Here is a 13,921-nt window from a genome sequence, read left to right on the forward strand (position 1 = left end):
TGGTGTACAGTCAGAAGGGCTCCAATGCCAAGCTCCTGGCACTGGCTGGAGTGCAGGCACAAGGGTGGGCACATGGGGTCAGGGAGGCCATGCTCCTGGGAGGAGAGCTGGAGAGGGTATCCCGAGGGCAAACACAAAAACTTGGCACTCAAGACTGTAGTAAAGGGAGAAGGGGCAGACAATAGATCAGAGAGGACATAGGGCCAAGAGGATTTGAAGGAAGTCGCCAGGTGGACGCAAAGCTGACATGCTCATGTGGCATCCTCTGCCCCAGTCGGGCTGGGATGGGGTTACCCCTGAACTGTGCTAACCCTGCCAGGGATGGCGACTGAGGGAGGATGATGATAAGACTCAGGAACAACCTGCAGCCAGGACAGGACTAGCCCTGACAGATCTTTGAGACTTCAACCACAATGAACAGGGACCTCAAGTGCCTCTTTCCCTGACCACCTTTGCACAGGCTGCTGCCCCTGGAGGGAACATTCACCCACCTGCCCAAACCCTCTCATCCTGGAGAACCTCCCTGACTCTCTGGAGGTGGCGGATCCTGCTCCCAGCTCCCGAACCCCCCGGAACTGACCTTTCATGGCCCTTCTCAGGGCTGCTATAGCTACTGCCCCACCATGCTGGGAGCCCCTCTGGGGCCTGGCACAGGGCCGGCACACAGTAGGTACTCGGCCACAGTCTGTGAACGTTCTTGTGTCCTCAGTATCCACTGGTGAGCCCACCTCTGCTCAAGTACTCACGGCAATCCATAACCACAAGCTATGGGGAGTGCTCTGGATGAAAGTGGCAGGAAAGTTCTGGGTCAGAAAGAGCACCCACTTCGATGTGGTGACATTCGTCTCAGGACAAGAGGATGAGCCAGAGAGAGAAGAGAGGCGAAACATGGCAGCCTGTGTTGAAGAGTGTGTGCAAAGGCCCACGGATAAAAGGAAGTGAAAGGGGGCCCGTGTGCTGAGGCCGAAGGGCAGCCTCTCGCCCAGATGCTCAGTCAGTCCTAGCGCCCCTGTGGGGGTCTTCCCCATGGGGGTCCTGGTGCCTGGACCCTGGGGCCTCCTCAGCTGGGCCCAGGACCAACCTGGATGCAGGGCGAGGCGCGGCCCTGCTGCCGGTGACTGTAGAGTGTGTCGAGCAGCCACTGGAGCTGTGCGGTGCTGGTGGGGCTCTGGCTTGAGACTATCCCGAACACCAGTACCTGGCTGGGGTCGCGGGGTGCGGACAGGAAGCGCTCCAGCTCCACATCGGTTACCAGGGGTGCCTTCACCACGCACTTGCAGCCGGCCCGAAGGTCTTCCTTGCGGATGAGCTTCCGCAGCACCAGCGGGCAGTCGGAGGGTGAGGCTGCCCACCTGGTGGGGCTGCGCACCTCTCCAGCCCTTCCTCTGCAACGAGGAACAAGGGGGCCGGTGCTCAGTGGGCTGGTGCTCAGGCCTGGGATGGGGTCCCCTAACCTCTGTGTGCCCCAGTTTCCTCAGGCGCAAAACTGGTGACTCCTTCATCGATCCAACAAAAACTTTGGAGTCATCCTGAACCCCTTTCTTTCCCTGACACCCCACATCCCATCCAATCTACCACTAAGCCTTCTGCTCTACATTCAAGAATGATCTAGAGTCCACCCACTTTCCTGCTCTCCCACTCCTACTGACATGGCCCAAGCCACCATCATTTCTTGCTTGGATGCCTGCAAGGGCCTCCTTGTGGCACTCGGCTTTCTTCCCTGGCCCTGCTTCAATCTGTTCTGCACACACCAGACTGAGGGATCCTGGCTCCTGTTAGAACCCAAGTCATGCCATGTTACTATTCTCTTTGAAACCCTCCAGTGGCATTCCACCTTTCACAGAATAAAAGCCTGACTCCCTATGATGCCCTTCCAGGCTGTACATGATCAGGCCTCCTTCCTCAGCTCCTTGCCTTCTCTTACTCTCCAACATTCTCCGCTTTGCTTATTGTGCTCAGCTGCTCTAGCCTCTGCTGATCCTCCAACCTCAGGGCCTTTGCTCTTGCTGTTCCTTCTGCCTGCCTGGCTTTTCCTCCGGGCAGCCACACAACTCACTTTCCTTCCCACCTCCTTTATGTCTCTGTGCAAATGTCACCTTCTCAGAGTGACTTTCTCTGACTCTCCGATTTGGAATTGCATCTCTCAACCCTTCTTTCCTTCTCCCTGACTATTTTTTCTCCTTAGCAATTCACTAGCTAACATACCATACATTTTACTTATTTTGATTATTGTACTTCTCAATCCCAACAGAACATAAATTCCATGAGTTCATGAGTTTGGCGTGTTTTGCTCAGTGAAGTAAATAGTAGTTCTTGGCAAATAGTAAGAATTCAATAGAGATTCAATAAATATGCAAACAAATACTAATCAGGTACCTACTATGTGCCAGACACTGCACTGGGTTGTCTCTAGGTTGTTGTATTTAGATAGGAATGAGCACCATTCAAATATAAAGTGCTGCCATGACTTTATTCTTATCATTATTACTGCCTTACATTGGGGTTAGCACTGTATGCTCCCACAGCCCCTGGCATAGACATTGTCTTGGCTAATTTTGTAATAGCCCCATGTGATAGCCTGGGCAGAAACTATTATCCTTGCGTACAGATTGGAAAACAGAAGATTCCTACTGGGTGAATGAGTTGCCCAAGTTCATACAGTGATTAAGTGACAAGGGCTAGGATTAAAAACCAGGTCATCCTAAAACAAGAGCAATGCCAGTAATTTAACTACTCATATTTTCACAGAAGCTACCTGATATTAATAAACACTTGTTAAACTTAAGAATGTCTTTCTTCAAGAATATGAACATCTTGGGGGAAAAGGTTAGATCTATTAATCACAACTTACACTAAGATAAATCCAAAATGGATCAAGAATTTAAATGTGAGAAAATTAAGCCATAAACATTCTAGTAGAAAATAGGGATGAATCATTTTATAATTTTAGAGTAGGGAAAACCTCTCGTAATTAGGATTCCAAAGTCCAGAAGTCATGATAGAAAAAGACTGGAAATTTAACTACACAAAAGAAAAATGAAAAAACCTGAGTGGCAAAACCATCACAAAGACAAATGACAAATGACAAACTGAGAAATATGTATATGGAACTCCCATCATAGACAAGTGGTTAGTTTCCCTACTACGTTAAAAACTGAACGAATTAGAAAATGTTGGGGCGCCTGGGTGGCACAGCGGTTAAGCGTCTGCCTTCGGCTCAGGGCGTGATCCCAGCGTTGTGGGATCAAGCCCCACATCAGGCTCCTCTGCTATGAGCCTGCTTCTCCCTCTCCCACTCCCCCTGCTTGTGTTCCCTCTCTCACTGGCTGTCTCTATCTCTGTTGAATAAATAAATAAAATCTTAAAAAAAAAAAGAAAAAGAAAATGTTAATAACCCAACAAAATATGAACAAAGTAAGTGAATACACAATTCACAGAAAATTATATAAAAATGATTTTTAAAAAGATTCATCCATTTATTTGAGAGAGAGAGAGAGTGTGAGCAGGCGGAGGGGGAGAGGGAGAGGGAAAGGATCCTCAAGCAGACTCACTGCTGCACACAGAGCCCTATGTGGGGCCTGATCCCATGACCCTGAGATCATGACCCAAGTGAAATCAAGAGTTGGATGCCCAACCAACCGAGCCACCCAGGTGCCCCAAAAATGATTTTTAAAATTATACAAATATAAGAGTGACATTGCCGAAATGACAAAGTAGAGAACTCCAAACCTATGTCCCTTCACTAAAGTAACAATTAAGCTGGCCAAAACTGTCAGAATCAACTTTATCAGAGCTCTAGAAACTAATTTACAAATTTACCACAGTCAGGGGAATGCTTAATGAAGAAAGAAACTGCTATATTTTGGTAAGAGAGTACTGTGGTGTTTTAACTTACTCACTTCCTATCCCCCACTCCCCAGGTTGGTGGCATCTATGGGGATGGAAGTCCATGTTCCTGGTGTGGTTTCCTGATACCAGAGCGGGTAGTATGGACTTTGCTCTCATGGAACTGTGATTACGTGGTTTGACATGTCTGGAGATTCCCTGAAGGACTGACTAAGGGGCTTGCCTTTGTTTTGCCCACTTTGGAACCTTCTCCTGGACAGCGTCTGCCAAAATCATTTAAAAGGAAATATAAGAGACACGACTTCCTGGTGCAAGGGATAACAGACAGGAACACAGTACACAATGAAAAAAATCTGGGAAGGAAATGCTGGGAGAAAAATACATGGGGTAATAAAGACTTTGAAAGGTTCCACATATACTAGGGAATCTAAAGGGGCACATACATGCCCAGGGTTGGAACCATGTTTAGAAAAAGCTAGAGAACACCCTAGTCTTTCACATCTGGCTGACCTTTGGGCTCTGCACATGTGGGACATGAAGGACAAAGCAGAGAAGTAAATAGCCTGGCTAAAAGCACTAAAGGAGTGTACCTCCACACAGCTAATCTGCAAAGCCTGGGAGAGTGTTTTTTGTTTGTTTGCTTGCTTTTGGCTCCAGGTATTTAAGAAGTCTGTCAAATTTCACTAGTTGTCCACTAAGCTAACCAGAGGCTTTATGACCACACATGACAAAGAATGTAGTCTTTACAAAAGTAGTCTAGAAAAGTTACTAAACTACAAACTATGAGCAACAAAAACAAACCCTGGAAAGAGGGAAGAATTTGATTTCCAGAGTTACCACATTATAATATTAAAAATGTTCAGTTTTCAACAAAAAGTTATGAAGCATTCAAAGAAACAAGAAAAACAAAATAAGAAAAACTACCCCTGAGGAACTCCAGCTATTGGACTTACTCCAAAAGTGACTCTTGCCCCAGGGAAAGGGGAAGATAACCATACACACTTGTCCAACTGTGGCCCAGCAGTGGGCTGGGAGTAGATATCTGGTCTGACTACAGGCCCTGCCTACCAATAAAAGCTTCTCAGGGGACAACACAGGGAAAACATCCTGTATATTGATGCTACTGCATCTCTGGAAAATGCTTGGTCTGACTTAACTCAAGCTAAGGAGGCCCCAGACTAACCCATTAACAACAAAGGAACCAAACTCTGCACATAAGAGGTAAAGAGAGCCATTGCAGATGACTGGACTGAAGGTAAAAGTGACTCAGTCACAACAGCAGGGTACACAGAACACATATACAAGACAGTCCTAAAGCACCAGTTCTGGTTAATAGGGAACACTGAACAGCAGGGCACTATAGGACCTCTTCATAAGACCACTACTTTTGAGAGTAGGAGATGTAGCTGGCTTTCCTAACACATTGTAACAGACAAAGAGTTAGACAGAATGAAGAGACAGAGGAATATGTCCCAAATGAAAGAATAGGACAAAATCACAGCAAGAGACCTAAACAAAATGGAGATAAGTAATACACCTGATCAAAAATTTAAAGATCAAAAATGGTCTACAAGAGTCTCATTTCAGACCTAAAGACACACGCAGGTTAAAAATGAAGGAATGGGGAAGCATTTATTGTGCAAACGGAAGTGAAAAGAAACCCAGGGTAGCAATACTTATACAAGACAAAGTAGGCTTTAAAACAAAGACTGTAACAAGAGACGAATAAGAACACTATATAAGTAATCATAAAGGGAACAATACAACAAGAAAATATAACTATATATTTATTTACCCAACATGGGAACACCCAAATACATAAAGCAGTTTATAAAAAACATAAAGGAAGTTATTATTAGTAATGCAATAAGAGTAGGAGACTTTAACACCCCATTTACATCAACAGATAGATTGTCCAAACAGAAAATCAACAGGAAATAGTGGCTTTGAATGACACATTGGACCAGATGGATCTAACAGATATATTTGGAACATTCCAACCTAAAACAGCAGAATATGCATTCTTTTCAATTGCACATGGAACATTATCCAGAACAGATCACATATTAGGCCACAAAAAAGTCTCAACAAATTGAAAAAGATTGAAGTCATACTATGCACCTTTTCTGACTACAATACTATGAAACTAGGAATCGACCACAACAAAAAATCTGGAAAGACTACAAATACATGGAGGTTAAACAATATGCTACTAAACAATGAATGGGTCAACTAAGAAATCAAAAAGGAAATAAAAAAATACATGGGAACAAATGAATATGAAAACATAATGGTCCAAAACCTTTGGGATGCAGCAAAAGCAGTTCTAAGAAGGAAGTATATAGTGATATAAGCCTAACTCAAGAAACAAGAAAAATATCAAATAAACAACCTAAACTTATACTTAAAGGAGCTAGAAAAAGAACAAAGAAAACCCAAAGCCAGTAGAAAGAAATAATAAAGATTAGAGCAGAAATAAACAAAATAGAAACTAAAAAAACAATAAATAGATCAATGAAACCAGGACCTGGTTTTTTGAAAAGATAAACAAAATTTATAAACCTTCATCAAACAAACAAACAAACAAACAAACAAACAAAAACAAAGAGAGAGAGAAAGGACTCAAATAGACAAAATCAGAAATGAAAGAGGAGAAATAACCAACACCACAGAAATACAAAAGATTAAAAGAGAATATTATGAAAAACTATATGCTGACAAACTGGACAACCTAGAAGAAATGGATAAATTCCTAGAAACATATAATCTATCAAAACTGGATCAGAAAGAAATAGAAAATTTGAATAGACCAATTATGGAATAAAATTGAATCAGTAATCAGTAATCAGTAATCAAAAAGCTCCCAGCAAACAGAAGTCCAGGATCACATGGTTTCACAGGTGAATTCTACCAAACATTCAAAGAGTTAATACCTATTCTTGTCAAACTATTCCAAAAAATAGAAGAGGAAGGAAAGCTGTTCTGAATTTATTCTGAGGCCACCATAACCCTGATACCAAAGACACTACAAAAAAGAGAACTATAGGCCAGTATCTCTGATGAACATAGTTGCAAAATCCTCAGCAAAATATTAGCAAACCAAACCCAACAATACATTTAAAAAATCATTCACCACAATCAAGTGGGATTTATTGCTGGAATGCAAGGGTGGTTCAATATTCACAAATCAATCAACACGCTACATCACATCAGCAAGAGAAAGGATAAAAACCATATGATCTTTTCAATAGATACAGAAAATGCATTTGACAAAGCACAACATCCATTCATGATAAACATCCTCAACAAAGTAGGTTTAGAGGAACATACCTCAACATAACAAAGACCATATATGAAAAACCCACAGCAAACATCATACTCAATGGGAAAAACTGAGAGCTTTTCCCCTAAGTTCAGAAACAAGACAAGGATGTCCACTCTCACCACTTCTAGTCAATATAGTACTGGAAGTCCTAGCCACAGCAATCAGACAACAAAAAGAAAAGGCATCTAAATTGGTAAGGAAGAAGGAAAATTTCCACTATTTGCAGATGACATGATACTAGATATAGAAAACCCTAAAGACTCCATCAAAAAACTACTAGAATTGATAAATGAATTCAGTAAGGTTGCAGGATACAAAATCAACATACAGAAATCCATTGCATTACTATGCACTAATAATGAAGTAGTAGAAAGAGGAATTAAGAAAACAGACACATGAAAAAATGTTCAAAATCATTAGCCATCAATTCAAAGCAAAATTCAAATCAAAACCACACTGAGATATCACCTTACACCAGTCAGAATGGCAAAAATTGACAAGGAAAGAAACAACAAATGTTGGAGAGGATGTGGAGAAAGGGGATCCCTCTTACACTGTTGGTGGGAATGCAAGTTGGTACAGCCACTTTGGAAAACAGTGTGGAGGTCCCTTAAAAAGTTAAAAATTGAGCTACCCTATGATCCAGCAATTGCACTACTGGGTATTTACCCCAATGATACAGACATAGTAAAGAGAAGGGCCATATGCACCCCAATGTTCATAGCAGCATTGTCCACAATAAGTAAATCATGGAAGGAGCCAAGATGCCCTTCAACAGATGACTGGATTAAGAAGATGTGGTCCATATATACAATGGAATATTACTCAGCCATCAGAAAGAACGATTACACAACATTTGTAGCAACATGGATGGAACTAGAGGAGATTTTGCTAAGTGAAATAAGTCAAGCAGAGAAAGTCAATTATCATATGGTTTCACTCATTTGTGGAACATAAGGAAGAGCAGGGAGATAGGTAGGAGAAGGAAGGGAAGAATGAAGGGGGGTAAACAGAAGGGGGAATGAACCACAAGAGACTATGGACTCTGGGAAACAAACTGAGGGTTTCAGAGGAGAGGGGGGTGGGGGAATGGACTAGCCCAGTGATGGGTATTAAGGAGGGCACATATTGCACGGAGCACTGGGTGCTATACGCAAACAATGAATCATGGAACACTACATCAAAAACTAAGGATGTACTGTATGGTGACTAACATAACACAATCGAAAATTTAAATAAATAAATAAATAAATAAATAAATAAATAAATAAATAAATAAGAAAGGAGAGTGTGAAATATAGGACAGCTTTATTCCTCAAGGCAAATTCTGATTCTGAAAGTGAAACCTGAGGATGACAGGCTGAGAAGGTGAGAAGAGCTCCTGATGTGTTCATGGGTTGTAGGGGGGAAAATGGAAGTTCAGGGCCTGCCAAAGAAGATGTCCCTGATAAACAATCCTGGCTTTTATTTGAGGACCTAAAGAACTATACCTGAAGAGTAAAAGTGAAACAGAAATAGACAAACCCTCACAAAGACTGAAACACAGCTTCAATTCTATCTGTGTGAGGGTGATCTGGTCCTAGCCAAGTTGACAGTTGAAAGCAAAAGTAAATCTTCTCTGAAGGAACATTACATTATCCAGAGCCTCAAATTCTCTCTATATTTTTTTTACATACAATATCTGGCATGCACAAAAAAATCAGATCTATAAAAGTCAAGGTTTGACTGAAAACTCTAAGAAACAAATCCATAGGGACAGAGACATTGCAGATACCTGACGTAGATGTTAAAGCTGCCCATGATTAATATGTGTAAGAAAATAGGAGATAAGATGAAGAATTTCATCAGAGATTAAAACTCTAGGGGGCGCCTGGGTGGCACAGCGGTTAAGCGTCTGCCTTCGGCTCAAGGCGTGATCCCGGCGTTATGGGATCGAGCCCCACATCAGGCTCCTCCGCTATGAGCCTGCTTCTTCCTCTCCCACTCTCCCTGCTTGTGTTCCCTCTCTCACTGGCTGTCTCTATCTCTGTCAAATAAATAAATAAAATCTTTAAAAAAAAATAAATAAAACTCTAAAAGAATTAATTGGAAATTCTAGAACTTGAAAATATAATAAATGAAATCAAGAATTCGAGAGATAAGTTTTATCAGCAGTTTAGATACATTTAAAGAGAGAATTATTAAAGTGGAAGATAGGTCAGTAGAAAATACCTAGACTAAAGTACAGAAGGAGGAAAAGGATTTAAAATATAGAATAGGAAAAAAATGCATGGAACTCAGTGAAAAGGTGTAACATGAATATACTTGGAGTCCCAGGCTGAGAGGAGAGGGAAAGGAAGAAAAAGAGGGAGAAAGAAGGAAGGGAGGGAGGGATGAAAGGAAATGAAAAGGAAAATGAAATATGACTGAGAATTTTCCAAAACTGTTGAAAACCACAGATCAAGCAGCACTACAAACAAGATGAATGCAATAAAAATCACATCTTGGCACATCATGGAAAAGCTGCTAACTAAAGAAAAGCCACTAACAAAAGGGGGAGAGAAAAAAAAAATTCAGAGAAAAAAGACACATGACCTTCAACAATGAGCAACAATAAGACTGGGAGCTGACTCCCTAATAGAAACGCAGAAGTCATAGAAGTCAGAAAACCACAGTGAGGCATCTTTAAAATGCTAACAGAAAATAATTGCCAATCACAAGAATACCATTCAAAACTGAAAGTGAAATAAAGACATATTAAAAAAAAAAAAGTAAGAGCAGACATACTAAAGGAATACTAAAGACAGTTCTTTGGGCAGAAGGAAAATAATCCTAAACGAATACTTGGAGGAAAAAAGAAAAAAAGGCACAAATAAATGTAAAAGGAGGTATCACTATATATTCTATAGTCATTTAAAACACCACAAGAGGATATTTTGAAAAACTTTATTTCAACATATCTAAACATTTAGATGAAATGGGTAAATTTCTAGGAAAATCTAACTTACCAAAATAAACACACACAAAAATAGAAAATCTGAATTCTCTTATATCTATTAAAAATAAGTTTTAATTAAAACGTCCACTGAAAGAAAATTCCATGGCAGGTGGCTTTACTGGGTAAACTCTATTAAATATTTAAGGAAGAAATTACTCACTTATACAAATAGCAGCTAATACAAAAATAAGAAATTCTTCCTAGATTGTTTTTTTTTAAGATTTTATTTATTTATTTATTTATTTATTTATTTACTTATTTATTTTAGAGAGAGAGAGAGAGCATGGGTGGATGTGAGCAGAGTGAGGGGGAAAGAGGGAGGGAGAGGGACAAGCAGACTCCACACTGAGAGTGGAGCCTGATGTGGGGCTCACTCTCATGGCCCTGAGATCACGACCTGAGCTGATATCAAGAGTTGGACACTTAACCAACTGAGCCATTCAGATGCTCCCTTCCCAGATTGTTTTAAGAGGTCAGCCTGACCAGAACATCACAAGAAAGGAGAAATTATTGGCCAATCTCTCTCATAAACACAAGTACCAAAATCTTAGATAAAATACTAGCAAACCAAATCTAGCAATACATAAAAAGGGGATATATCAAAACCAAGTTAGATTTATGTTGGGACTACAAAATTGGTTGAATATTTGGAATGCAATCAATAAAACTGACTACAATAATAGAATAAAGGGAAAGAGCTCATGTTCATTTAACAGATGCAGAAAAGGTATCTGATAAAATTTAATATTGATTCATGATAAAAATTCTCAGCACTGCACTACTATAGCAATGGCAGCAATGGTACGGGCACAGTATACATGGAGGAAAAACAATTTAAATGATTGTGGATTTCTCATCATAAACTATGGAGATTATGAAACAGTAGAACATCTTTAAGGTACCGAAAGAAGAAAATTATAAATATTTGAGTAAATAGAATACTGTTGAATCAGAATTTTATATCTGGTGAAAATATTCTTCAGGAATTAAGGCAAAATGAGGACATGATCAAGTGAAGGAAAATAAAAAAAGAATAATCACCAACAGATCTGCTCTAAAAGAAATGCTAGAAGAAATTCGTCAGGCTGAAAGGGAATGATCTCAGAGGGAAACTCAGAACTTCATAAATTAAAGAGGGTCAACAGAAATTATAAATATCTGAGTAAATATAATAAACTATTTTTCTTAAGTTCTTTGAAATTCATGACTGTTGAAAGCAAAGATTATAACATTATTAAGGGGTTTCAATATATGTAGATGTAATACATTTGACAACCATACTATAATGGGGGGAGAAGAGACATAATATATGGTTGTAAGATTACTACATTTCCTTTAAAGTGGCAATATTAAACCTAAATAGGCTGTTTAAGGTAAGGCATATAGAATGTAAATCCTAAAGCAAATACTAAAAGAAAAATTAAAAACAAAGAGATATACTAAAAAGCCAACAGACAAATTAAAATGGAACACTAAAAATATTCAAGCAATTCAAAAGAAGGCAGGAGAGAAGAGAGGAATAAAAACAAAACAAAACAGGGGCGCCTGGGTGGCTCAGTTGTTAAGTATCTGCCTTTGGCTCAGGGTGTGATCCCAGGGTCCTGGGATCAAGCCCTGCATCGGGCTCCCTGCTCCACTGGGAGCCTGCTTCTTCCTCTCCCACTCCCCCTGCTTGTGTTCCCTCTCTCACTGGCTTTCTCTCTCTCTGTCAAATAGAGCTAACTATATCAATAATTATATTAAATGTAATTGGTCTAAATACACCAATTAAAAGTGTCATATTGGATAAAAATATAAGACCTAACTATATGCTATTTACAAGAAACGTACTTTAAATATAATGATACAGATAGATTAAAAGTAACAGAATGGAAAAGCTATGCCAAGCAAATACTAATCAAAAGAAATCTGAAGTGAGTATATTATTATTATACAGAGTGGACGTCAGAACAAGAAAAATTACCAGGTATCAAGAGGACATTACATAATGATAAAAGAGGCAAATGTGTTATACCTAACAGCATAGCTCCAAGATTTATGAAGCAAAAATATGATAAAATCTGAAGATATTGAAGACATGTATCGAAACACCTCAAAAATGTTATAACTTCTGCTTTCAACAGTCATACATATTTTAAGAAACTTAGGTAAAATAAACAAACCCACGATCATACTTGGAGACATCAACACTCTATTCTCAGTAACCAACAGAACGAGAAGACAGAAAATCAGCAAGAATACAGATGAACTAAACAACACTATCACTGGACCTCACTGACACTTGTCAATGATCCCCTATTGAAAGGTTTGCTGAAGATTCCACGCACCGAGACCGGAATACAATTCTTTTCAAGTGCGCATGTAGCATTTACGAAGAGAGACCACGTTCTGAGGTCATAAAACAAACCTTAACAAATTTAGAAGAACAGAAATCATACAAAATATGTTCTCAGACTATATCAGAAATAAACTAAAAATCAATAACAAAAATATATCTAGAAAATCCTCAAACATTTGGAAATTAGAGATTGGATTTCTAAATTACTCATGGGCCAAAGATGAACTTACAGGGAAATTAGGAAATATTTTAAGTGGAATAAAAATTAAAATCCATCATTTCAAAATTTACGGAATGCAGGCAAAATATGCTTAGAAGGAAGTTTGCAGAATGAAATACGTATTAGAAAATAAGGCCCCACTAATAACCCAAGCTTACAATCTAGAAACTAGTAAAAAGCAGTTTATACACAAAACAAGGAAAAGGAAAATAAAAATGAATGGCAGAAAAAAATGGAATTGAAAACAGAATAACAATAGAGAAAAATCAATGAAACCAAAAGCTAACTCTTTGGGAAGATTAATAAAACTGATGAAACTATAGCCAGACTGACCAACATAAAAGAGAAGACCCAAATTACCACCAGACATAAAAGACGGGCTATCACATATCATTTCACTACAATAAACCTCATCCATTCATGCGACTGTATGCTGAATCCCATGAGTTCTGGTAAATCTCTGAATGTGGGGATAGTGTGGGGCCCTCTGAAAGAGACTACTACTCAGCAATAAAAATAAATGAACTGTTGATACGTGCCACAACATGGATAAAACTTGCATCCATTATGCTAAGTGAAAGAAGCCTGACTCAAAAGTCTATATAGTATAATTCCATTTATATGACATTTTAAAAAATGCAACACTATAGCTACAAAGAACGGACCAGCAGTTGCTAGAGATTAAGGGTGAGTGAAGAGTTTGACTACAGAGGGGCCACATGAAGAAATTTGGGGAGGAAGAGTGGGAGGTGATAAAACCGTTCTGTGTCTTTGCTATGCTGGTGGTTACACAACTCTATGCGTTTACCGAAACTCATAGACTTTTACACCAAAAAGAGTAAAGTTTACTGCAAGTAAATTAAAAATAAATTCAAATTGAGATATAATCAACTGCCTTTCTAAAACCAGCAACAAATCAAAAAATTAAATTAAAAACATAATTTATAGGGGTGTCTGGGAGGCTCAGTCGGTGAGTATCCAACTCTTGATTTCAGCTCAGGTCATGATCTTGGGGTCCTGGGATTGAGCCCTGCACCAGGTTCCACGCTTGGCGGGGAATCTGCTTGAGGATTTCTGTCCCTCTCCCTCTGTCCCTCCCCTGGCTCGTGCTCTCTTCCTCTCTCTCAAAATAGATAAATAAATCTTTAAAAATTAAAAAATACCATAACTTATAATAGCAACAAAAATTATTAAATACCCTAAAATAAACCTAAT

The 13,921-nt window shown here is 39.5% G+C and overlaps 1 protein-coding gene across 1 annotated transcript in view; it reads right to left on the reverse strand.

The window, feature by feature from the left end:
* CUNH3orf20 (chromosome unknown C3orf20 homolog) overlaps positions 1-13,921 on the reverse strand; it is a 70,331-nt gene that overhangs the window by 11,905 nt on the left and 44,505 nt on the right. Inside the window, exon 11 of the mRNA XM_026501430.4 lies at positions 1,082-1,385. Coding sequence (XP_026357215.3) covers positions 1,082-1,385 — 304 coding nt within the window. The remainder of the gene's footprint in view (positions 1-1,081; positions 1,386-13,921) is intronic.

Source organism: Ursus arctos, unplaced genomic scaffold, assembly GCF_023065955.2.
Source record: "Ursus arctos isolate Adak ecotype North America unplaced genomic scaffold, UrsArc2.0 scaffold_14, whole genome shotgun sequence".
NCBI classification, from domain to species: Eukaryota; Metazoa; Chordata; class Mammalia; order Carnivora; family Ursidae; genus Ursus; species Ursus arctos.